This window comes from Sebastes umbrosus, chromosome 3 (assembly GCF_015220745.1).
Source record: "Sebastes umbrosus isolate fSebUmb1 chromosome 3, fSebUmb1.pri, whole genome shotgun sequence".
Taxonomy (NCBI): Eukaryota; Metazoa; Chordata; class Actinopteri; order Perciformes; family Sebastidae; genus Sebastes; species Sebastes umbrosus.
This window is the reverse complement of record NC_051271.1, coordinates 28808846-28835284: the sequence shown is the minus strand read 5'-3', so window position 1 is coordinate 28835284 and position 26439 is coordinate 28808846. Positions and strand designations below refer to the sequence as shown.

Below are 26439 nucleotides of genomic sequence, written 5' to 3'. Positions count from 1 at the left end.
TATGATATTTTTATGGTTATGGTAATTTATCATTAGTATAGTATTTCATAAAAAATGCCATAAAAACGCCATAGTATACTATGACAATTTTCATGCCATCTTTTATTGCATAGAATACTATGACATTTTTTTATGGCAGACTTTACCATGACTTTATTGGCGTACTATAATATTACGTTTTTCAACATAGTATACCATGATTTTTTTTTATGCAATACTATACCATGACTTTTTTATAACTTATTTTTATGGCATACTATACTATGGTAATCTTTATGACCATTATCGACATACTATAAGCTGACTTTTTCCGACATTGTATACAATTACTTTTTGAACAGGTAAAATAATGCAAATGAGTCATAATGCAAATAACAAAATGTCCAATCAATGTGAAAAGCTGCTCTTGTGGAGAACATATAATAATTACCTATTAATTTACTTATATTGACTCAATAAACAATTTAGTATAGGTAAGGCTTTGCCCACTCAGATGGTCCCAATATCTGGTCTGGCTCATGGAATATTAGAAAACAATGACAACGCAAGTACATATTTTACATAGAGGGTTTCTTTATTTAAGGGAAAATAGCATTCAGGTATACATCAATTTTACAAGATTTACAGTTTCTCACACATGAACGTCACATTTCCTCCAGGCTCACAATTAAATCTAATAGATACAGGAATCAACATATAATAATTTAAAAGATCTGTCTGAGTGACAGGACATAAATAGAAACAGCAGAGATGAACAAACTGTTTTGGCAAACACAAATATTACATAACAGGATTGTCAGTGTGGTAAAGTAAAGATAAACAAGCTCAAGTCCCAACACCAATCTAATTTTTAATGGGCAAAAGGGGACATCTATCCATACATCTTTCAGTCAACTACTCTAACTTTCACTAAAGGTGTGTGTGGAAAGAAAATCTGAACCAGAAGTATCTAAACATATTCTTATATACACCTCTTAAGATTACTGTATACTCAGGTAGTCAGAGGAAAAAAATGCAAACATATTAAATTACAGTGACTTAAACTCTGTGCTTCGGTTGATGTGATGAAAAGTGGCCTCGCAGCTACCTGCTTTATTTGAATAACACAATATCCAATGATGTGGCAGCTGCTTTCATGCAATTGTGAGGGGCTTGTCCTTCTCCTCCAACCCAACTGCATGTTCTGCATTTTGATTCTGCTCATTCTCTGCGTTGAGCAGTGTTTGTGGTGTGTTAGGAGTGGACTCCTGGCTCTCTAGCTGACAGTTTTGCACCAGAGAGGAATTCAGACAGAGGAAGGTCTGGTTGTTGTCAAGGGCATCCAGACTGGTCATGGTCGTGACCACAGAATCACTGAAGATCGTGTTTGAGAAGACAGAGTTGAAAGTGAACGAGGAGCCGAAAAGGGACTCCTGCACTGGGGATTTGGGGCCGTCTGTGGGAACAACAACTGTTGGGTCTCTGGGAGGTTTGACTGGAGGAATGGGCTCAGGCTCACTGTTATTAGTCTCTGGGTCAGGTTGACTCATTGCTTCCTCCTGATTACTGCCCTCTTCTGAAACCTGGACAGAGAGCGGGTCAGTCTTGACTGTCGCCCTGCAGTCACTGTTTACACTGGAGCGTCGGGACGATCCCTCTGCTGTGGAAATGACGCTGCTGGCTCGGGGGAGCCTTTCTGGCGACTTGATCCCTTTCAGTCGCCCCTCTTTCCCCAAAGGGGTGGAGAAACAGTTGAGGCAGCCAGACATTGAGGATGACTTGCCCTGAACATACAGCACTGTGATAGGTGAACAAGCTAAAACTTGGGTAGTTTCAGCTTTGCTAGAGCTCGTCGTTTTTGAATTCATCCTGTTGAGCCCTGGGATCACTTTGACTGTGCCCGCTGAATCCGAGGAGCGACGCGTCACTTTCCCTCTTGACCCCCTTCGAATGCTCTTTGTACCCCTTGTGAGCCAGAAGTCCTGGGAGAGCCCAGAATTCTTCTGTTTTGGCATAGACTGGATATCTGAATTCTGGCTGTTGGCGATGGGCAGGGTAGAGGCTCTCTCCTTGTGCTGCTGCTTCTGTGTGTGTTGGGGTGTGGAGGTATCACTGGGGGGCTGGAAGGAGGAGGAGGAGCGGCGTGATGGAGGCTGCTGGACAGGGCTGCTGCCATTTGACCATGGCTCATTTTCCAGGCTCATGCTGAACTCACCGCTGCTCTCACTTTGAGCTCGACTCTGGACGCCATTCAGCCCTGGAATAAGATTATGGTGTTTTTTTTTAATTTTTAATAAATCTACAGTACAATCTATACACAAATCCTCCTTTTTTTATCATGAAAACATGTAATATCCTTCATGACCAACAGGGGGCAACAGAGTTAAGGCTTTCTTTAACAGTTGTTGGCCTCTGTGGTCAGCATAGAGATTAATATGAAACAAGGTCATGATTGCAATTTGATGGATTTGCTCTAATTCCCGAGCTGGTAATACATCTGTATGCTGGCTGAATCCTCTAAACGAGAATCCACAGGGCTTTACCGTGATTTTGCAGCTCGTCGTTGTCCTCAAATCCAGATGGCACAGCGCTATCATTTGAATCCTTGTCTGTGGGGGAATAAAATGAGAAATCAAACACTGGATGGTTATAAGCGATTGACACTTTTCAACATTTCTAGCTTCTATGCTTAAAACAAGAAAAGCACACAAAGAGTGCCGTTTTTGCTCTCCTCTCCTCTACACTTTATTCTAGCATCTAACTAATGAACATGTTATCAAACAACACAGTGGGTCATGAATGCCTCTACCTGTCACCCAGAGCTCAGAAACATCTGGAACAGTGTCGGTTGTGTCAGTGGTTGTGGTGATGACGTGGCCAGATGGTAGAGTGGTGGGAAGATTAAGGTGGATGATGGACAAGATGGATGTGGTAAGGGATGAGGACAATGCGTTCTTCCTGTCCTCCTCAACATCAGCCTCTGACCCTTCCAGCCGCTCTGAGCTTTCTGCCCACCGCTCCTCCTCGAACAGGGTCGAGGGGTACGCCAAGCTGCTCAGGGCTGCGTTGTTGGACCAAGGAGTGGAAGAAATGGGAAGTGGATGAGGGAGGGGGACAGACGGGAGTACTGGTCATGGAGATTAGGAGGTATTTTTGTTCTATGGCGTGGAAATCACCGAGACCGGGATGGTTTGCTTTCTCCATAGACCACACATTCGCCTAGAATTGTGGTTTCAAACAGTTAATCCCTACAGTGCAGCTGGCTCCTGGTAGGGCAGAGCTCATGCAGCACCAGTGTCCTCCTGCAATGCAGCATTTCTTTGACCTCTGATAAAATACCCCAGATTGTGTTCAAATATAGCCACTCTGCTAGAAAATGACTGCTGCAGATGCTTAACAATGTAATATCATATCTAATTTAGTTAAGTTAGTGTGGTGAAATGAGGTTGGCATGGACACATCAAAAATAAAGCATAGATACATCTAGTATTATCAAGTTAGCAGTGAAATAAAAGGCTACAGTCAAGATGAGGGTAGACACCGGACCGCAGTCTTTCTTACACATGGAACGACGGAAGAGGGACTTGACTTTGTCTCTGTCCTTCAGCCTGTTCCTCATACGGGGAAACATTTTGGTGGCTATATGTAACAGCAAAGTGCAGCCACATGGGAGGTAGACAAAGGAAAGGATGCAAGCGGAGAAAGAGTGATGTAAGGGAGGGGAGAGGTAGGAAGGGATGAAAAAAGACAAGGGGAAGGAAGGAAGGAAGGAAGGAGTGAAGAAACACATGAGGAAACAAGAAAGACACAGGGAAGACATATTGAGGACTGTTCACACACACATCATGCATCGGGAAACAAACAAATATGCTTATTTTTAAACACATTGCAATATCTGCATTATTTATGTATTCATTACACAGTTTTTATTTAAAATCTATTTATTTTCATTTTTGTATTTCCTTGAAAAATGCTGAGGTGGAGGGGGAAGATTTGTCAAATTTTGGGAAGATACAAATACGGCTTTGTGTACAGATGAAACTGCTGTCGGTTCCCCCATGCCGCTCTGTCCTCAGGCTGTGAACTGGACTTTACATGAACACACTCCTGAATGATCTCTGTGCCCTGCCTCTGATGATGATGATCTTACTTCCTGGTCTATGGCTGAAACAGTGAAGGGGGGACTTTGGTACTTTGATGAGACCGGTTCCGCCAAGTCAATGAGAGATGATCTGGTGACTTCAAGAAGGTCATACTCACTGCCGTGACGTTGGGGTGAGATGGCGTCACCTGCGGAGGTGGAGGCTGAGCCTCCAGAGCCATCTGAGCTGATGAAGGAGCTGTTGTCGTGACAGGGGAGGTGTGGCTCAGCGACGCCCGAGTGTGTGGGTGTGGGTGGGCAGTCGGGTCCGTGCTCACGGCTGTTGGATTTAATCAACTTCTTCAGTTTCAGAGTGATCCAGTTTCCACGTCTGTGGTAGGGCAAATATACAAGACGAAATCAATCAATCACCAATCACACAGAGGTGAACTAGACTAGCAATGAATGTTAATGTTTGTCTGATATTCAGATACTTGAAGGTGCTAAATGCTAGATTGGGAGCATTTCTATAAATCTGCACGGCTCTCAACAGCCAGCGGCTCGCAGCTAACAGTACTAATGGTGCTAACAGTGAAAACAACAGCAAAAGTGCTGACAGAGCTAACAGTGTTAACCAGAGGGTGGGCGCAATGCTTCCGCAACGTCAGTGTTGGTCGGGATGGTGTTATCAGCCGTAACCGCTGTTTGAGTGCAGTGTAGAGCGGTGGCCGTGGGCGAGCCCGTGGGGCACGCTCACATGCACAAACATGCAGTAAAAGGCACGTGTAGCCAGCTCGGCAAAGTCAACAAAGCATGAAGAAGCTCAGATTACAACACACACAGAGGGAGAGTGACTTCATTAACAACTCTGCAATTCCTCTCTTTACGGAGCATTTTAGCATCTTGCAGCTCATCGTTTTGGTTTTTACAGCCCGCGACTTTAATGTTTTGGTTCACTCTCACCGCTCTCATAGCAGCGTTTTGGGCTGCAGCTATTTTCAGTGAGAAAGCTCTGATCAACCCACAGTACTCTACCTGCCCAGCACCAAACAGTTAGACACAGACAGACACAGTTCGCAACTAGCTGTTGAACATAGTGGAGCATTTAGCAAGTTGGTGGAGACCAAATACAGAGCAACAAAAAAGCTTCAAAAGACAATTAGCACATGGATAAACATGTCCTGCTATACAGAGATACAAAGAACTATGGAGCTCACTGTATTACTGACTACACTATGAATATGTCTTGACTGATCAAATAACTGTGTATATGAACTGAAATGACGTACTCTTGTCAATTAGCCAAGTACCACATTAAAATGTATAAAGTGCTGAATGTGAAAACAGAAATTTAATGTGTCACAGTCATTTCACCATAGTAATGGTAAGAATCAATCATAATTATCATTACTACAGGCAACTTACCTGCGAGGAGGTGATGGCTCATAAAACTTGTACTGGTCCATTATTTTTTCCTCCAGCTTCTCCTTCTGCCTCCTCAAATCATTAAGTTTGTCACTGAACAGAGAGGCAGAGAGAGAAAATAGATGAATAGATCATCAATTATAATTGCAGGGATTGTTGATTGTATTTTGGTGTCCTAAATAGGGTAAATTTTTTGCTATTTGCAAGTATCGCTTAGCCTTAATGCCATTAACAAATGAGAGTAACATGTTGTAAATCAACACAGAAGATCCTGTTTAATGCAGCATTATCTTGTCATGGTGTCAGACCCGGCGGCAGACATAAATCCGTGGCCAGGCATTTGATTTGTCTGAGCGGGCCCAATGTAAACATAATAGGCAGCGCCGGCATGTGAGTGTATTGATCTGGCTGATTATACATTTATAAGTACATTCTCCCTATCTATATCTATACGTAAAATATCTGGAAACGACATAGGTGAAGTATATTAGTGAAGTAATATATTTAGCAGGTCAGTGGAAATGCAGTCTACCTGGCCTGGCGTTGATAAATAAGCTCTATTTGTATGCTTTCTTATGCACTCTGGTACCATATTACATTCAAAGTAGGCTACACGTCTTAATAGGCTAACAAAACAGATAAATGTGTACCTCAAATACTGTTGTTTACTTTCCAGATTAATTCTGCGACATAAAAATAATTACATTCACATATTTTTCCTGTAACTTGTGTCACTCAGGGCTGACCACCAGACCCCCCATACAGTTAGTTTAGAGACCTGCATGTATTTTGACAGGCTGTTATTACGAAAATCATTTTAAATGTAAGCCAATGTGAGATACAGTACATTGAGCAGCAATGGCTCCAAGGGTCTGAAAAGTTATTAAATCCAGCTAAAAGGTTGCCAAGTTGGCAACGCTGTGCGCATGTAATACCCACTACATTTAACACATTTAACTAGTCCATCTTTGGGGACGGGTTAAGCCCTGACACAGGTAACTCAGTGGGCGGGCCCAGCCCTCCAATGCACGTTCATGCCGCCGGGACTGCATGGTGTTGCCCCTATTTGCTTACATATACTGTCGCTCTTCAACGTGAAACAGATCCTTGCTCTCCATAGTCTGCTCCAGCAGAGTTCGGTTCTGTAGCATCAGGGTCTCGATCTGGCCGAGCAGGTGGCGATTTTCTTCCTCCAGGTTGCCCTTCAACTGGCCCAGCAGCTACACATCACATAGACAAGCGGCCATATGTGCACATGTGTAAGCATGAATGTAGAAAACACGCACTATTGTGCAATTATATAAAAAAAAAAATATTGCACTACTATACATAAAGTCAGCTTATTGAGCATGTATATAGCCCCAACTCTGAAGAGTGTTTGTCCAGAGTGTGCTGAGGTTAAATGTATTAAATTTATATTATTTAATAGGAAATACTACACCAGCTCAACCTGCTTAATGTCAATACCTCACACTGGTTGGTGAGCTTTGTGGAGGTGATATCCAGCTGCTGAAACTCCTTCTTGAGTTTGGAAAAGTCGGCCTCCCGCCAGGTGTGCTCCAGCTTGGCCTCATTCAGTTGGCTCTTGAGCTGCTTGTGATCTGCTGTCAGCATCTCGTTGTCGTTAAGAAGCTGACGGTATGTCTTGTTCAGCCTTAAAAAAAAGATGTACGGAGATGTTTATCCCCTTGTATAAGCCCACCTCCATGCATTCGTCTGGGTGCACATTAGTGTGTACATTCTCCAGTGGGTGCATGCTTGTGCCTCCTCACCAGTCCTTCTCGTCACGGAGCCGGTAGCACTCGGCAGCAGTGGTCCTGTGCTGTTCTTTCTCCAGAGCCATCCTCATCTGCTCCTCCTTCAGGGCTTTCTCCAGGTCTTCTAGCTTGGTCCGCTGCTGCAACAGGATATTGTACCTAAAGATACACACACAAATACATGCATGAAAACACAAACACAGGAACATGCAGGGATCTCGTACCACATGGCATGACAATAGTGCCTTTCCCCCACCTGTCCTGCAGTGTGCGATGCTCCAGCTCCAGTGTGCGATGGGCGTTTTTCACACAGCCATGCTTGCCCATTAGGGCCTCGTACTCCATGGCTTGCCGCTCATGCAGAGCCGCTAGCCGCTCGTGATCTCGCAGCAGCTGCTCGTGAACACCGCGCAGCTCTTCGCGTTCCCGCATGGCACTGTCCCGCTCGCTTTCTGTCCCTGACTGCTGCTGCTGCAGCTGAGCATTCTGGGCCATGAGGGAAGCACTCTGTGAGTTCAGAGTGGATTTTTCCACCTGGAGAAGAAAGGGATTAGTGTAGCATTTCAGTGTGTACTGTCTGCATGCATACCGATGCAGTGGCTTGTTGATTTTGGCGGTCCCTGTGGACAAAAGGTGTGTTTCAGAGCACCAGAGTTCCTTTAATAAACCTCTCATTTTACAGAAGCAGGGTCTGACAACCGGGATCTGGGAGGCCCCAATGGAGAACCTGCATGATTTTGTCTGATATCGCCAGAATCAGACCTGGTGGCACCGATGACGAGCATTAAGAATAACTATACAGAAATAGCCAATCTTTTAGCTGATGGTCTTGTTTACTACTCATATAGAGGCGTCAGTATTAAATTGACACTGCTTCGTAACCACTTAAAAGTTCCTCAGAGTAACTTTAAGTGTACCACAGAGAATAGTGTGTGCTGTAGTGGCACCTGCAGGTTAGCGTTGTGTGCCTGCAGGGTTGTGTTGTTCTCCTGTAGCGAGGCAGCCTGCCTCTGCAGGGCGAGGATCTGAGCCTGCTGACTGTCACACTGACTCTCCAGCTGCTTCAGTTGGGCCTGCATAGCCTGGCGCTCTGCCTCAAGTGTCGCATTCTGGAGAGGAGAAGAAAAGATTATTGTTAAATGTAACTTCATGCCCTCAGCACATTGTTAAGTCTATTATTAACATAGATCAACATTGAAAGCAAGGCCAACCACTTACATTCCTCTCCACTTCAATGAGACGGTCTTTGAGCTTCAGCAGTTCCTTGGTGGCCTCTTGGCTTCCACGCAGCCATTCGCTCATCGCCTTGCCAGTCTCTCTGGGTGGGGTAGAACTTGATGCTGTCCACTCTTCCTCCTGCCTCTGTTGCAAGGCCTCATAGCTCAGCTTCACCTGTGGGGGTCAAAGGTCACAAACACTTGGATCTGTATTAAAATACAAAACATTGTGTCCAAAATCATTCACTCAATCAATCATTCACTCAATCATTCACTAGCCCCTTCCCACTATCTAGGGAGTTCTACGTACAAATTGTTACCATCAAATCGGAGATACAGGGTTCCACGATTTAATAAGGTTAGACTGAAGCACTCTTTTGTACCCCAGTCAATCCTAAAACTAAATATGGAGCCTAATCCCAGATCAAATGTACGTTGAAGGGCCCTGAAAATTGTCTTCTGTTATTGTATTATGTTAAATGTATGTATCCTTGTTTCTTGTCTTGATTTTTTGTCCTTTCTGTGATGTTGCAAATGGAGTGATGCAAGACAAATTTCAGACCTGTCTGACACAATAAAAGTATTATCGTAATTATCGTATCATATATATATAGTGAGATCATCAGCAAAATAAAAAAACAAAAAACACTTTCATTGCTGTCGCACAATTAAAAGGTGCCAGATCAACGTCTGCTGCTGCTGGTAGACCATCACATCACCGCTCACATTAAATACATTATTTTCGCGCCGCAACTCATGGATTTGTCTCAGTGCTGCTCTCTTTCCTCTCATCTGTCTGCCATTTTACCTTAAGCGCAATGCATGATGGTATATAGTGCTCAATTAGTGACCATCGTTGTCCACTACTTTTCACGATGCATTGTGGGACACTTTGAGTCCACTATATAAGGTATAATAACTCTCACTATACATTCAGACAACACTACAAAATGGCAAACTCACTATATAATCCACTTTATAGTCAGTAGTGAGTGATTTTGGGCACAGCCAATGTATTTTGTTTCTCAAATGCGACACTAACAGGCCTCCAAAGGTGAATTTTTATGACATGACTTACAGTCTTGAGCTCCTGGCGCAGTTGCTGGCTCAAGGTGGAGGATTCCTGTAGACGAGCTGCCAAAGCTGCCATCTTGTCCTCTTTAATCTGAAGAGATTTTTTCAGAGACGACTCCAATTGTGACTCCAGCATCTTGAACCTGCTGCATAGAGGAAAGAAGGAATTATGCACCAACTTTGGAATTACAACACTCTTCGTTTCTTATCATGCTCACTTCAAAAGTTACAGGATGGGAGCTCCAAACAGTATGTAAGCACCTGTTGTCTGGTGCCTCTTGTTCAGCCTGCTGTGCACTCTCCTGGTTCAGGACCTTCATTTCCAACTCATGGGCCAGCCTCTCCAGTTCATTGTCTCTCTGCTGGGTCTTCAGCTTCTCGCTTACCAGCTCCTGAAGATAAACAGTATATGTGAATTACACTAAAAAACATTTTAAAGAGATTAGGGCTGTCAAAGTTAATGTGATAATAAAGCATTAAGGCTAATTCGTTTTAATGCCACTAATTTCTTTAGTGAACTAACGCAACTTGCGAATTGCAACTTGTAGCGGGCGAGTGAAGATACCGGTATCATATGAAACAAGGGATCCATTGGTACCAACCATGTCTTACTACCTTGTCGCGAAGGTGCTTAAATAACGCTCCAAACTTTGGGCAAGGAAAAACTTGCATGGCCATTTTCAAAGGGGTCCCTTGACTTCTGACCTCAAGACATGTGAATGTAAATGGGTTCTATAGGTACCCACGAGTCTCCCATCTACAGACATGCCCACTTTATGATAATCACATGCAGTTTGGAGCAAGTCATAGTCAAGTCAGCACACTGACACACTGACAGCTGTTGTTACCTGTTGGGCTGCAGTTTGCCATGTTATGATTTGAGCATATTTTTTATGCTAAATGCAGTACCTGTGAGGGTTTCTGGACAATATTTGTCATTGTTTTGTGTTGTTAAAATTTTTAACCCACAGACAAATTGCCATTTGTGGTAAAACTGTGCATTCAAGGTTAGGACATAATTCCATATTCACAGATCCAAATTGTATTGTTTTCTTGACTATTTTAGGTTAAATCTCCAGGCCTGGTTAAAAAAAGAATTGTCATAGAATCAGCAGACCATTGCACGCGTGACAGCCTTCATATTAGGACATAAAATGGCATTCAGAATAGAAGAATACTTTCCAAACATCTGGCTAAGTCACTGTCATTGATGCAAAAAAAAACCAAATGTTACAAAACATACATTTTACATTATCTTTACTTGCTTTTATCTAATTTTTCAAAATAAATATTTTAATATAGCTAGTTCACGTGTGTTCAGATAAAATCTAGCCAAAAGTAAAAAACTGAGAACCAATGTGAAACACATGTACACTGCTGCTGTGAAAAAACAACACCAGTGCATTATCAGTGAAACGTCAGGGTGGGTCAGGGCAGATTATTTATTCAGTCAGCATAAACTAGACAGCACAGACTTCCTCCCCTCACCTCTCTGAGGGTGGCCAGGGTCCTCTGGTCGATAGCAGCTTGCTTGGTCAGTTCTCTGTTGTCTCTCTCCAGGCCTTTGACCCTCTCAGCAGTCTCCCTTAACCCCTCCACCTCCTTTACTAGAAACCGCATCTCCCTTTCCAGGCTGGCCATACAGACATTGCTGCTGTCTAAATTGGCTTCCTGGATTTCAGCCTAAAACAGAGGAAAGTAGAACAGTAGCCATTTTATTCAAGGGCAACAAAGCAAGTCTTCCAAACATTATCCTACCTTACGTTAGCTTTAGAAAACGAGCCTCCCTACCTGCTGGCGGAGTCGTCGATTCTCTTTCTCTAGCTGCCTCTTTTCCCTCTCCAGGACTGTGGTTTCTTGCTCCAGGCTTTGCTTCTCCGTTTCCAGTTGCTCCAGGCGCCGAGCAGAGATCCGAAGTTCCTCTAAAGTGGCCTGCAGACTCTGGTTCTCTGCCTCCAGCTCCTGAACCTCCGCCTCCAGGCGCTGAACTCTCCGGTCTAAAGACATGGGGAGAAAAAATAAACTAATTGGTAAATTGTATGCTTGGATTGCTGTAATCTTTAATGTTGATTTGGTCCACAGAACCTACCAGTGTTATCCAGGGAAGTCTGTAGATGCTGGTTAACTGTGTCCAGGGCTCTGCACTTGGCCTCCAGCCGCTGTGTGTGCTTGCTGGCGTAGGAGGAACGTGTTGGCAGACCTGTGAGGATGCTGTCGTGGCAGGGACTGCTGCCCTTCGAGCCAGGGGAGCGATCACGTGATCCAACAAAACAACGGAGCCTATTGTGACTGTTTTCTAAGGCTTCCAGATCAGACATCAGTTCTTTGAAACGGTCTCCACTGCTTCCATCCTCTAGCTGTCCTTTCTCCTGGATATGAAGGTCTGGATTATCTGTGAGGAGGATCTCACTCTGGACTCCATCCAGATTGTCTGCGTGAAGTGGCTGATGGCAGTTTGAATATCCATTCAGCATCTGCTGTGTTAGTGCGCTGAGTGGGAATACATTAGTGCGGTTTTCTATATTGGAGCAGGTGGTTTGCAACCCAGCGGGTTCATCTGTTGATGAGGTACAGTTGTTGGTGCTACAGACCACCTGGCGGACACGGTCACACTCGAGGTGGTGGCCATGTTTGGGTTGCGTGCTGTTGTTAATAGAGGCAGCTCTGAGTTCCTCTATGGTCCTTAAGAGACTTTGGTTCTCCTTCTCCAGCTTTAGCATCCGACTGCGGGTCCTCTCACTCACCTCCTCGCTCAGAGTCTGCTGGCCTTTACACAAACACATGGTGGCAATTAACTGCAGGAAATGAGGACTTGAGACAGACAGAATGAAAGATTAGTTGTAAACGTTTAAAGGTGTCGTGTGCAGCTTAAACCCCCTTAACACTCTGATGGCCCACTGGTGGGCCCGGCTGCTATTCTGTCTTTCAGAAGTTGTACCAGGCTCAGTTTTTAAGATAGAGTGAAGATACTGGTATTATATGAAACTAGAAAAACCCTAAGGAATGGATTAGAAAAAATCAAATCCATTGTTATCAACCATGTCATGCTAGCTTGTTGGGAAGAACGCTAAATAACGCTACAAAGTTAGGCTAAATTTTGGCAAAGAAAAACTGGCATGGCCATTTTCAAAGAAGTCCCTTGACCTCTGACCTCAAGATATGTGAATAAAAATGGGTTCTATGGGTACCCAAGAGTCTCCCCTTTACAGACATGCCCACTTTATGATAATCACATGCAGTTTGGGGGGAAAAACCATGCAGTTGTTTACATGCCTTACAGATGTGTTATTTTTTTATAGTTGTTGATACCATATCACAGCATGGCTTTTTCTATGGTGTTCCTCAAGGTCTTGGTGTCTTAATGTGGTGTTTTGGAGGGATTCTTGATGATTTTTATCAATTTGTCACCAAATATGTGTAACAAATGGTATCAACCTAAAAATTGCTGCAACAACTTATAAAAAATAATAGAGCGTGAGAATGCCCATCATATACTTCTATCTTAATGTTCTAAGCCATTATACACTTTAACAATTTATTTTAATTAGTCATTGAAGATGTTCATTCATTTGCATTTTTTATTTCTGACTAGAACAACTTGACACACATCTCAAATTAATCTTCAGGTTCCCAGCTTTCAGATGATGTACATAGAGGTATGTGACATAGATAACTTAGCTCAGTTAGGCTATTAAATGTCTGTAGGATCAGTAGCAGAATGGGAGGGACATACAAGTGTTAATCTGTAAATCACAATTTACAGTGTTTGGTGAAACATCTCCTGATCTGTGGACATCTAGTAAATGAGCTTATACTCTAGGTCATGTTTCAGCATACATTCAAACTGCATACAGAAACATCAAAAATGCATACATTACTATTTCCTGAGAAAAAATCGTAAAAGTGGATAAAAAGTGCTAATAGATTAAAGCACTTATGCATGCATGCATCCACGGATGAACACACTTCCACATAATTTACATATGTATTTCCTTACTTACCCTACCGTTCCAATAATTCTCCCATTACATCATTTTACTGTATGACCAGCTCTTACCCTGAGAGTTCTCAGTGGTCTTGGAGAGCTGCTCTAACTCCCAGCCCAGGTGCTGGGACTCCTCCATGCTCCTCCTTTGAGCCAAACACAGAGCCAGGTTCTCCTCCTGCAGCTCTTCAGTGCGCCTCTGATCTGCCTCCCTCTCCTGAAGTGGAGACACAATGTCAGAGGTCAGCAGAGGTGTGAGAACAGATTCTGTCCAGCTGCAGAAACGACTGGATGATCATTAAAAGTAAAAGAGGATTTAGGCATCTAATGTTGAGTTCTAGATGTTTTTGAATTATACTGCCACTGATCTCCTTGTGTGCAGTCTGACCTGTTCCATGTCATGGACCCGGGCCTTCAGCAACAGACTGTGCTTCTCCAGCTGGTGGATTTTATCAGAGCGGGCCCTCCAGCCTGCCAGCTGATCCTCCAACACCTCTTTGGTCTCCTGTAGAACCCTGTTATCCTCCTTTAGCTCCTGAAATCCACACACACACACACAAATATATCAATGAGTGATTGTTGCATCAGAGGATTCAGTGATTTCTTAAGTTCAAAATTTAGATCAAAATTCATGTCTCAAATTTCACTGGTAAAGCTTTTATAAGACTGCATCAACCTCCACTTTGGCCTTGTAGAACTCCATCTTGTGTAGTTGCTCCCTGTAGCGTCCCACTTCACTCTCCAGCTTGTCTGCCTTTATTGCTCGCTCTCTCAGGGCGTCCAGCTCGTCCCGGTAGGTGCGGGCTGCGCGTGCGTCTACAAGCAGCTGGGAGTTCTGGTGACGGTTCAGACAGAGGCATGGTTTATAGCGAAAACTTTAAAAACATGGAGCTCTGCATCATTCTTTCTCAACTAGTCCCAGACATACTAACATATGTCAGTGTCAGTTTGTTGCATTATTTGTATTTAAAGCTGTATTGACCAATGTTTTTTTATATTAACCATAGATCAAATGAGTACATGTATTGTGAAAGGGTAGTGACAGGCCCTCAGAGAATTATCACCCAACTCTGCAGTTCCCCTTTAGCTTTTTTTGCTTTAATTTTGTGTCTTTCAGATCATTATTTTGTTTTTTCATGGTACGCTACTTTACCGTTTGGTTTTTACTGTTTACGGTTCTGTCTCACAGATCCCATCAACCTCATTTTGCAGGCAGCTTTGATAAACCCACTGTACACTCTCGGCCCAGCACCAAAGGGCATACAGACAAAGTTAGCAACTAGCTGGTAGAGTATTTATCGGCTAAAAAGATTCAGGGCTGGAGGACGATCCCCAGGCCGCCTGGCCTTCTTCCAATGGCCCCAAGAGTGTCTGACCAGCCCCAGAGATCCATCCATTGGGCTCAAGAGCTGGAGGTGGGTCGTCAGGACCCCATGGCCTTCTTCCAATGGCCCCAAGAGTGTCTGACCAGCCCCAGAGATCCATCGAGATCCAGAGCTGGAGGTCAGTCCTCAGGCCCACTGGCCTTCTTCCAATGGCCCCAAGGGTGTCTGACCAGAACTAGAGAGACATCCATCAGGCTCCAGAGGTGAAGGGTGATACCCAGGCCCACCAACCCTATCCCAAAGCCCCGAGGGTCTCTGACTGCTTTAATTTCCAACAAATGTCTGGTTGTTGGAAACATATGAAACATGCTAACTTGTGCAGCCACAAGGCTTAAACAGAGAATACAATTCGAGATCTCCTGTTCAGACAAATCCATATAAGCTTTTGGTTGTATCTCTGAGTCCAGAGGTTTAAATTTACTGCTCTGCAGCAAAGTGTGGCGCGCAATAATCTGTGTAATCTGCAGAGCGATCAGTAGGTCACTGTGTGTCATCATCAGAAGGAGCTGCAATTTATTCTTTGTCTTTTCTGACTTCTAACCTCCTGCTGGATCCTCTTCAGCTCAGCCTCCATGTTCTCCAGCTCATGTCTGCAGTCCAGCATCTGCTCACTCTTCTCCTCTCTGGTGGGGTCAGATGTGCAGTGCAGAAAGACAAGCAGGCGGGCCGGTTAGTGTATACTACTTTTCTGCATATATTTAAATAATGATCAAATACAAATCCCCCCTTGAAATTTTATGTTTCAAATGCTCTCAAATTCAAAGCGATAAGTAGGCTATAATTACTAATGTTGGTACAAACACTGCACAAAACACCCATACTTGATTCCAACATAAAGCTTCCAACATAAAGCTCCTTAAACCCCATTTTATTTTATTTCCCACGTGGTTCAGATGTATATTATGCACATGAAAGAACTGTCTAAGGCCAGAGCTATACATGATGCTTTAAGTGATATTGTGTTTGCTCAGAGGCAGCAGTATGTGAATCTGAGCATCACAACAGGACAATACAGCTGAGAAGATGGGACGGAGTGCAATGATGGAACTGAGATCTTGATCGGATCAGGGGTTAGTGTGCGCGTGTGTGTGCATGCAGTATCTGCTGAAATGCAGGGCCAATGTGGGTCAGTGGCGGTGCACAGCCATTGAACCTGCCAAGCAGGCCGTAATGTGGGCCAAACTCCCAGGGGCATCTCTTATCCTGTAGTATCTCTCGCTGCTTCTCATTCACTCTCTATTGGCAGTTCCCCCAGAGGACAGACCAACGCTTTACCAACATGCGTCCTGGGGAGATACTCGTACTATACCAAGACACTATATAAAATTCAACAATCACTTACTGTGGGAATGGACAACTTCTACCAGTGTGTATTTTTGATCTCATGCCGTTGGTGTTGCATTTAGGTCTCAGAACAAAATTTTTCCAACGCATTGGCATGTTTGCTGTAAGATGCTTTTATGACTGTGAACTTGTAAAAGAGTGAACTTTTTCTGTTCTCCTGATTGTGTAAACTTTATGTTAACCTTTTAGCCACAAGGATTTTTTTTTTTACCAATTTTTCCTCATGCTTTCTTGCTTAAAGGACCAATATGTAATATATTTACTGTAATAAATCATAAAATGACCATGATATGTCATCAGAGATTAAGGAAACATTCTGAATTGAAATACTGGCTTCTCCGACAACAATGCTACGGCCAGTTTGTTCTCCTTTGAAATTTCCATTCCGGTCCGGAATGCCCGTTTTTGTTTTGGCCGTTGTGATCCCGTCCACTGCCCATTTCAACACCCCGTTGACACATATGAAACAAATTGTCACGCAAACACAGCCTTCTACCGCCATGGAAGCAAGAAAACTAACTGTATCAGCAGAGATAATGTTAACATTAGATTCTAACGACCTGAAAAGCCTCGGCACATCTCTCTGACGTCCGTGTGCAGCTGAGTTATCAAGGCAGCGAGAATTTGAGCGGTGAAGTGATTCAGAGTCTACTGCTGGCCAGAGGCTAATGCGGTCGTGTCTAGAAGGTAACCCTCAAATTGCGAAAACATGCGCTGCTATCAGTCACACCGGAGGAGCGGATGGGCCACGGCTCCAATGTTTTGAATTTGGACTACTGTTATCCATTTTAAAAGCTAGCTGTCAGTCCTATATATTGTTCCTTTAACTGCACTGTATTTTTAAAATTTTTATAAATAAAATAACCATTTAATACTTACAGTTCTTGTCTAAGTCGTCTGATCTTGGCCTTAGAGTCAGCCAGCTCCACTGCCAGGTGTTGCTGAGTCCCCGTCTGCTGTTGCATGCTGGGAGAGTAGCTGCCGGACATCGGGCTGGAGGGGCTATTGAGCAAGCTAACCACACCTTCCTTTTCCTGCATTAGCTCGGCTATAGTCTGCAAAAAGGACAGGTGACAGATTAGCATATGATTTAACATCCAACGTACCTCTTAAAATCGGTGCAAACATGCAGTAAATATTAGGGCTGTCAAAGTTAACGCGATAACGCAAATTTGTTTTAACGCCACTAATTTTTTTAATGCATTAACGCAACTTGCGATTCATAGGTTGTAGCGGGCTCAGTTTTAAAGCTAGAGTGAAGATACTGGCATGTGGAACTAGAAAACCAGGATGGAAGGAATCCATTGGTACCAACCATGTCATACTTGCTTGTCGTTAAGGTGGCCAAAGAACGCTCCAAACTTGAACTAACTTTTGGCGAGGAAAGACTGGCATTGCCATTTTCAAAGGGGTCCCTTGACCTCTGACCTCAAGATATGTGAATGAAAATGGGTTCTATGGGTACCCACGAGTCTCCCCTTTACAGACATGCCACTTTATAATAATCACATGCAGTTTTGGGCAAGTCATAGTCAAGTCAGCACACTGACACACGGACAGCTGTTGTTACCTGTTGGGCTTGAGTTTGCCATGTTATGATTTGAGCATATTTGTTATGCTAAATGCAGTACCTGTGAGGGTTTCTGGACAATATTTGCATTGTTTTGTGTTGTTAATTGATTTCCAATAATAGATATATGCATATGTTTTCATAAAGCAAGCATATTTGCCCACTCCCATGTTGATATGAGTATTGATACTTGACAAATATCCCTTTAAGGTACATTTTGAACAGATAAAAAATGTGTGATTAATTTGCGATTAATCTTGATTTACTATGGACAATCATGCGATTAATCGCGTTTAAATATTTTAATTGATTGACAGCCCTAATTAATATGCATGCAAATTAAATATACCTCTAAATGGGTGTCTCTCTGGTCCAGCACATGTCGGAGGTGCGTGGCCATGTTCCTCGCTACGGCCTCGAGCTCCTCTGGGTGCACCTCGCTGGACTCCAACCACTGCAGATCCAGCACGTTCTCCTGACTGAGGGTCAACTGGTAAACATGGGAAGGGACAGTCAGGGAAGCAGAGAAAAGCACAATATAATGTGAAAGAAAACAAAGTGGCACAAGGATACTCAGGATGCAGCTACAAAATGATAGACTGTTACTTCTTTCACTTTCCAATAAGTCCTTATTACTTCCAAGAATTTCATATGAACTGTGTTTCTCATATTTAGCTAACAAGAAAATATGCCATGTGACCTCGGCTGGCTACAAACCTACTGTATCTGCAGTATTCTTTACTTGTCCCAGATACAACCACGACTACACACAACATGATTTCCGGTACATCACAGCTGTGGCATTTCAAAGCTCATGTCATATAAAGTCAGATACCTCCTGAATATGTGCAGCTATGGCAGCTTTTGTGTCAAAGTCAAGCGTCTGGATCCTCTCGATGTACTCCTCTTTTTTCTCACACTGAAAGTAAAAAAGGCAAACAGATTTAGATCTCCACAGCTCATGCAGTCTTTTTCCGGTTTTCTGAACAGAAATGGTCAGACAGTCAGGGTTTACCTGGACTGCACATCCCAACAGCAGCAGCAAAAGCTTCTTCATTTCCTCCAGACTTTGCTCTGTGGAGAGTAAAAAAAAGTTCATTATCTGAAATAGAACTTATCAGATTGAAGTACTGAGGGCTGCTGACATAGATTTAAGTTGAATAGGGCGCTGGCTGCTGAATTTAGGTCACCACTTGCCAAAGCCTTATCATCACAAGGCAGTGTGGTTTATCAGACTGATAGAGTGCAGTTGAATTCATCAGAAACGGTATCAAAGAGCTAAAGCAGTCTGTCAGTGAGGAAATACTGTAAACGTTTTCAGCGCTGGGAAGCCTTTTTTTTGGGGGAAAATGCTACCTGATTTTCATTGTTCACTACTTAGAAATCACGTTTTGCATTGATGCCATTTTCTAAATGCAATTAACAGTTACATTATTGCTGCTAGTTAACTTCAGTTTCATTAGCAGAGCTGTTTTAAAATTCTTTTCAAAATAATAATATATCACTTTGTTAAATTAACTTTTTAAAATCTTTTAATCGACCCGTTTAGCAATGACACTAAGTCTATATTACACATAAGTCCTAAGTAAGGGATAATATACAGCGAGCCAGTTATTGTTGTGAAATAAACCCTGGCAGGAAGAGGACAGGTCTTGCATTGGGGTTTATTTCACAACAATGACCTGCTAGCTGTACATTATCCCGCTTATTACACAGCGACTTACTTAAGAATTCAATAATTTGACACAAAAAATGTCCTCCAGAGTCCGAGATCAGAACTGCGTCCATAGCAACGGCATGTTATACATGACGACACTATTTCTATAAAGAAATAACAGACCGTGGAACGCCGTGATTGACCAATCAGAATTGAGTATTCAACAAAGCCGTGTAATAATCTTCAATAAATCAATGCAATGCTTATTGAGGATCACCAAACAGACTAATCAGGCTTCCAACCACATACTGACTTAGCAGCTCTAATAGAGAGGAGAGACGAGGAATAAAACAGCATACCACAGTAAGGAGTCCTGCCAAGCAGCAACACGTTTGGCAAAGGAATCATGATTAATTGTCTCAGATTATCCTGCAAAGAAAGAGAAACAGAGCAGGACGAGGGAGATGGGTGGAGGAAAAAAAAAGGAAGATAAGCACATTTTAGGCCACACTGAAACAAGGATAGGATACAATACTTCTTGCGGTCTAGCCAAAGTGCTTGAATGGACAGGGACGTATGTATGGACAGCACATAGCGGCTGCTGAAACACATGTATAGAAACAGAGCCAACTAATGGAGGAGCGCTCTGAATGGGTCGGCGACAGAGCCAGTTTCCCTGGCGCAGTGGTGGAATCCACCAGAAGTGTTTGGGTGCAGCCTTGCATCAGGATATAAGTGGCTTGCGTTCATGTGTGTGTGCAGTCTGTCTTCCGGTGTGTATGCACAGTGTATTACTGATTGTTAATAGCTCCTAATGAGGAAAAGTGACCCTGTAAAGTTCAGGAAACTATTACTAATTCCCATATGGAAGGAAAGCTACAGATGACTGGAATCATTTAGTCTTTGAAGCTATACAGTCAACCCTCACATTTTCCAGTGACTGCCACTGTGACCCTTTAAGGAAAGTTCAACTGACTGAGACCAGGATGGCAATGTCGATTGGTCCACCACTTTGGTCCGGACTGAAATATATACAACTATTGGATGGATAGTTATTGTGTTTAATCTGTACATTTCGTACGGACATTTTTGGCCCCCAGAGGATGAATCATACTGACTTTTTCTCTAGTGCCACAATGAAGATGACTTTTTTGTTTTTTAGTAAAATGTGTTGACAACAAATGGATGGATTGCCATGAAATTTGGTGCAGACATTCATGGTTCCCAGACGATGTATCCTAATGATTTTGGTGGTCCCTGACATTTCCTCTAGTGCAGTGGTTCCCAACCTGGGGTTGTGCCAGGATTTGTCTGCTCTGAAGTTGTCAAAATGAGATTTGCACATAATACTCTATAACTAAAATCATCATAACAGACTTACTGAATAATGTAAACAGACAAAAGTCTGTAAAACTATAGACAGAGATAAAGATATATGATTTACTACTTTGTAGTTCAAATTGAGGATTCTGTTCGAGGGATTATAATTTTTCTTAAGGGTGATGACTTCAGAAAACTTTGGGGGAGGGGCTCAGCTTTTTTTAGATACAAGTAAGGGGGGCTTCAAGGAGAATAGGTCGGGAACCACTGCACTAGTGAGACCATGAGGGTGACATTTGGGGGTTTTGACTGCAATATGAAGTTTGATACAGACATTCACGTTCCCCTCAGGATAAATTGTAATAACTTTGGTGATCCCCTGACTTTTCATCTCCCACCATCATCATGTTTGTCCAATACTTTGGTTTATGACCAAATACCTGCAAAACTAATGACATTCAGCTTTATGTTTAGTGCTAATTAGCAAATGTTAGCATGATCGAGCCCTAAACCAAGTTGGTGAGCATGGTAAACATGATACCTGCTAAACATCAGCATGTTAGCATTGTCATTGTAAACATGTTAGCATGCTGACATTAGCAAGTAGCTGAAAGTACCATACAGAGCAGCTAGCATGGCTGTAGAGACTCTTCAGTCTTATTTTCCAATCAGAAGAGAGAGGGAGTCAAGTCAGTTCAGATGACAGCAGTTAAAAGATACAAGGGCTGCCCTACATCTATATTTACTGCAGCGTACTTGAGTAAGAGTTCTTTTAATTGGAGCAAAGACATAAATAAAAACTGCCGTCGGTCTCAGGGCATTAATTCATTTTGAAGATTTTTCTGTGACGTTTTTTCAGCAACACTGAGTGAGATCAACGTGACTAGAAGTACCCAAAACTTTGATTTTACTAAGAGTAAACACAGTATAAACAATGATTACAGTAGATGATATCAGATATACTACCAATTAGGGCTGTCAATCGATTAAAATATTTAATCGCAATTAATTGCAAATTAATCACACATATTTTATCTGTTCAAAATGTACCTTAAGGGGAGATTTGTCAAGTATTTAATACTCTTATCAACATGGGAGTGGACAAATATGATTGCTTTATGCAAATGTATGTATAAATGTATTATTGGAAATCTATTTACAACACAAAACAATGACAAATATTGTCCAGAAACCCTCACAGGTAGGCTACAGCATTTTGCGTAAAAAATATGCTCAAATCATAACATAACAGGCAACAACAGCTGTCAGTGTGTCAGTGTGCTGACTTGACTATGACTTGCCCCAAACTGCATGTGATTATCATAAAGTGGGCATGTCTGTAAAAGGGAGACTTGTACAGTCACATATCTTGAGGTCAGAGGTCAAGGGACCCCTGTCAAAAGGGCCATGACAGTTTTTCCACGCCAAAATGTTGCATAAGTTTGGAGCGTTATTTATCCTCCTTCGCGACAAGCTTGACGTTGATGGTTGGTACCAATGGATTCCTTAGGGTTTCTAGTTTCATACGATGCCAGTATCTTCACTCTAGCTTCAATCCGCTACAACCTAAAAATCGCAAGTTGCGTTAATGTGTTACTATAGCGTTAACATTAACAGCCCTACTATTAACCTATGGTAACAAAAATACATACAGTATAACCCCATCATTCCTTTGCTAATCTGAAGAGCATGATTGTACCGTCCTCTGTGAAATTACTTTTCTTGTGATCTTAACAGTTCTTAGTAGAAGAAAGCTTAGCTCGAATCGTACTTAATTACTCTGACACAGACACAGTGGTGTGTCTGCCCATGAATCTTGTGACTTTGTGTGTCATTCTAAAGCTCTGCCTGTCTGACTGCAGCTTTACTGTGGCTCTCTGCTGTGCTCTAACCTCGCTCCTGTGCTGATTACACAGATGTGAACACGGCTGATATTTAGGGCACACATCTTAAGAAGAACAAGTTGATCTGCTGGGACACAAGTCCTGCCAACTATCTGGTTCGCGCATGTGTGAGCTAGTTGTGTGTGCGTGTGACAGATGAGGCAAAAAATAGGCAGAATTGAAAAATTCTAAATCAAATGTTCAGATATCATAATCCCATGTAGAGAGAGAGAGAGATGGAAAGCTTAGTTTGGATACATTATATAACGTATGGTTGCGAAACAAGGGGAGGGAACATCCAAAACTCACCAGATAGTACGCTTTGATTTGCTGGACAAGGAAGTTCAGGTTCTGGATCCTATGACTTGGATCCCTGCTCACTTTGTTTGCACCCTGAGGTGTAGCTGAGGGATTTCTAAAGACGGAATGTACAAAAGGCATTTTATTTGACATTTCTGCTATTCACAAACACACAAACAGCTGTCAGTGGAATGGAGTGAGAGGAAGCTGCAAGCTGGTTAAAGTCTTGGCTCAGGGATCGCCCCGAAAACATGTATGAGGTCTCTCTATTCATTCCTAACTTTAGCCTGTGTGACGTCATTCCTTTCAGCCAAAAAACTGCACTGTTTTCGAGCCAAATGGGGTGGCATTAGACTTTCCACCCAAAGGAAACCCTTTAGCAGGATTCTTGGGCTGTTGGCACGGGCCTAATGTAGTCTGTGGTTGAACTGACTGACATTATAGCTGAAATGCCATCACCTTTGTGCAGTTATATAGGTCAGACGTCACCTTATTGCTCAGGAAAAGACACCTGTTGTGTGCAGACTAGCTAGCAAAGTGATGCTGACCCTTGCATCACATGTTTTAGTCTGCCTGTCTCCATCTCTGCGCTGTCTGTCCTGTTTCTGTGCCTCCACCATCTGTGTCCCAGTGCCACTAAACACCAGCAACAAGGCCCTAATCCCAGAGGGTCTCCCAATCCAGGAGATTATCCCGCCTCGTCTCCTCCCTTCCCCTCCCCTTGGCGCAGCATTGTTTTGCATTTAGAGCTGGTTATTGTGACCCTGGGGGGATAAGTGGGATGATGGATACTGTAGACTTGAGATGGCTAGACAGCATTATCCACAAGTGCATTGGGTCATCAGTTTTTTTTACCCGTTCTTTGCAACTCTTCAATTTCAGTTCTACCATCAATATCTGAAGTGTCATCCCAACATGAAGACTAAAGCCAGGGTCTCGCCACCTGTCAACTCACAGTAGTTTGTGTCACATCGTAAACTGCCAGAAGACCATCGGTTCATGTTTGTTAAGGGTGAAGGTAATTCCCTCAGAACATAAGGCCCCCAAATCATAATCTCTTAAGTAGCATCTTGACAGTATCTATGATGTCCCTCATGTCTTGGCAGATCTTCTCCCTCAGTGTCTGTAACTTTCATGCTAATTCTAACATTTTTTGAGAAACCCTAACCTGTAAGTAATGAGGAAGTTGCATTTAAAGACGGCTGGCAGACTACAAAGATCCCCTTTATTACTGCAGAGTGACAAAGCCAGTACTGTTGGTGCCTGGATAAGAATGTTAGCAGATGCTTGATACTGTATCAGTAGCTGCTATAGATGGCATGAGGGGGGAAGATACCTATTCCTAATAAAAGACTTAATTAAGACTATTTCTAGTATTTGAGTGATGTTCTTATAGCTGAAGTGGGTAGAAATGGAGCAAATATGATTAAAAAAAAGTTATTTTTATATAACGGTCACTATATCCTCCTGACAGTAGTGCATGAGACAATTAATCTGAAAAAAATGATGTGCCTCTCTGTGTCCTCCGGTGCTCCTAATGGCATCTACGAGATTTCACAGACCGGAAGGAAACAACCAATCAGAGCCGAGCTGGAGCCTTGCCGTCTCTGATCAGCTGTCAATCACTCACATAAACTCCAATCAAACGGTCAAACTAGGCAGCGCTGATCAAATATGGTCAATATTCCGTCACTGTAATGCCTATTTCTCGCGTAAAATGTTTTCAGAAACATCTTGTAGTGTACTGTTTAGCTGTAAAATGGGAAAGTTTGTGACCCGGCAGACATGTTGACATAAGTTGAGGAAATACCAAGCACCGCCCACCAGCTGGAGCAAACTTTCTCATTTTACAGCTAAACAGTACACTACAAGATGTTTCTGAAAACATTTTACGCGAGACACAGGCATTACAGTAACAGAATATTGATTCATATTTGATCAGTGCTGCCTAGCTTGACCCTTTGATCAGAGTTCACGAGTGATTGACAGCTGCCTCTGTTGAATGAACAGCCAATAGGAATGCTCGCTCTCTGAAATGACCTGTGTTTGGCCAAAGTCTCCCGTCACGGGCTAGACTTTTTAAAGCCTGAAAACAGAGCCATGAGGAGGTGCAGAAGTGTAGTTTCCTCTCAAAACACTTGAATTACAATATGCTGAAAGGTTATTATGAATCTTTCTCCCAATGATGCCAAAAACATGCTGCCTACTGCAGCTTTAATCATCAAATGTTTTGATTCAAGTCTATGACAGCCAACAGCATCAACAACACACAGGCTACTAATCTGAATATCCATCTGGGACACTGTTCACAAACCTAGATTAGAAATGAATGAAATATTAAGCTGCAAGAACAAAGCTGCATGAAGCATGAAGTGACTTACATTTGTGTCATTATGTCATTCAGAAAGACTCCATCCAGTAATTCAGAGAAGTCCAAGTGCATGCCCCCATCATGTGGCACAAATGTCCTCACCTAAAATAGCAAAGACAGGATGGATGAAAGGTTGATATCATAGTGAGTCATGGCAGGAAATCAGAGGTTTGTGCATTACTTACCCAAGTGACAAGTGGGCTCAGCATGAATTGATCCAGACAGGGCAGAACAATTCCAATTTCCATCGTTACCAAATGCTGTGTGATGAATCTCAACAGAATATGTGTCAATCAGGCAGAGAGTGGTACAGCAGCCCAGAAACTACATCTTCTGCAGAAGTGAGGCAGTCTTGCACGAGTGCACCATCCAAACCATCCCATCCATCTTATGTAAACTAGTTGGAAATGTCCTCTCGGCACTGCTATGTAGATTGTTGTCGTGTTTTGCTCACAGCCCGTCGCTACACATCCACGACATCCTGCAGTTTAAAACGTCGCCAAGTCTGTGTTCAAGCACAGTCCTCTCTGTCCGCATTTTGTCCCGCAACACCACGCACACACACGCACAACATCCTCCTTGGTCCTCCTCTGCTGCAAAGGCATCTGCCGTCAGTCCCCCCTCCCCAACCCGTCCTCCTCCTCCTCCTCCTCCTCCTCCTCCTCCCAGCCTCCACAGAAAGAGTTAGCACCACTGAGTGGAGGATTTCTAAAAACTATTTAACAACCGAAAATTGAGCCAAATGTGCTGATTCCTTAAAAAACTAAACAAAACACTCTCCTATTCTAGACACGATAACATGAAATGCTCCTCCCTTCCTTTAGTCTCCAGCAGCAGACGTCCTAATAGAGCTATCTGAAATATCTTTGCCTTTTAATCTGTCACCATGACAACGGCGCCCCCATCCCCTCCTCCCCATCAGCAGCAGCCTCTTTCACATGACAACAAAAGCACTCACACACTGCTGCTGACACAGACACACACACACACACACGCGCGCGCACACGCACACGCACAGCCACTTAGCTAGACATGATATTTTGTTGTAAGTGTAGAGACATACAAAATAGGATCTATAACAATGTGCAACA

The 26439-nt window shown here is 43.0% G+C and overlaps 1 protein-coding gene across 4 annotated transcripts; it reads right to left on the bottom strand.

The window, feature by feature from the left end:
• Window positions 1–555: 555 nt before the first annotated feature.
• Window positions 556–26231, bottom strand: LOC119483970 (girdin-like). Of its 4 annotated transcripts, none has more exons than XM_037762514.1 (29): window positions 25534–26231; window positions 25359–25450; window positions 22987–23092; window positions 19834–19903; window positions 18833–18891; window positions 18653–18736; window positions 18167–18307; window positions 17127–17302; window positions 15445–15526; window positions 14195–14353; window positions 13907–14053; window positions 13591–13735; window positions 11623–12300; window positions 11325–11530; window positions 11022–11216; window positions 9795–9925; window positions 9538–9676; window positions 8461–8634; window positions 8190–8351; window positions 7499–7776; window positions 7258–7401; window positions 6953–7139; window positions 6560–6705; window positions 5486–5578; window positions 4240–4451; window positions 3541–3618; window positions 2789–3040; window positions 2523–2588; window positions 556–2236 (listed from the first exon to the last, which is right to left on the bottom strand). In XM_037762514.1, exons 1-29 carry the CDS (start codon window positions 25594–25596, stop codon window positions 1134–1136), a joined length of 5568 nt encoding a protein of 1855 aa, XP_037618442.1. In that variant the 5' UTR covers window positions 25597–26231; the 3' UTR covers window positions 556–1133. The 4 variants fall into 4 exon arrangements, with proteins under 4 accessions (XP_037618442.1, XP_037618434.1, XP_037618450.1 ...); XM_037762506.1 differs by having other exon boundaries at window positions 9538–9679; window positions 25534–26230; XM_037762522.1 differs by lacking the exon at window positions 2789–3040 and having other exon boundaries at window positions 9538–9679; window positions 25534–26229.
• Window positions 26232–26439: the final 208 nt, after the last annotated feature.

Bases quoted from the DNA above. Each gene is read 5' to 3' on its own strand.
- LOC119483970 (XM_037762506.1), bottom strand. From the start codon at position 25,596: ATGGAAATTGGAATTGTTCTGCCCTGTCTGGATCAATTCATGCTGAGC. The intron at 18,737-18,832 runs GTAAACCCTGAC...TTTTACTTTCAG, and splicing joins TGTTGGGATGTGCAGTCCAG to TGTGAGAAAAAAGAGGAGTA. The intron at 9,680-9,794 runs GTGCTTACATAC...TCCTCTATGCAG, and splicing joins CAAGAGGCACCAGACAACAG to CAGGTTCAAGATGCTGGAGT.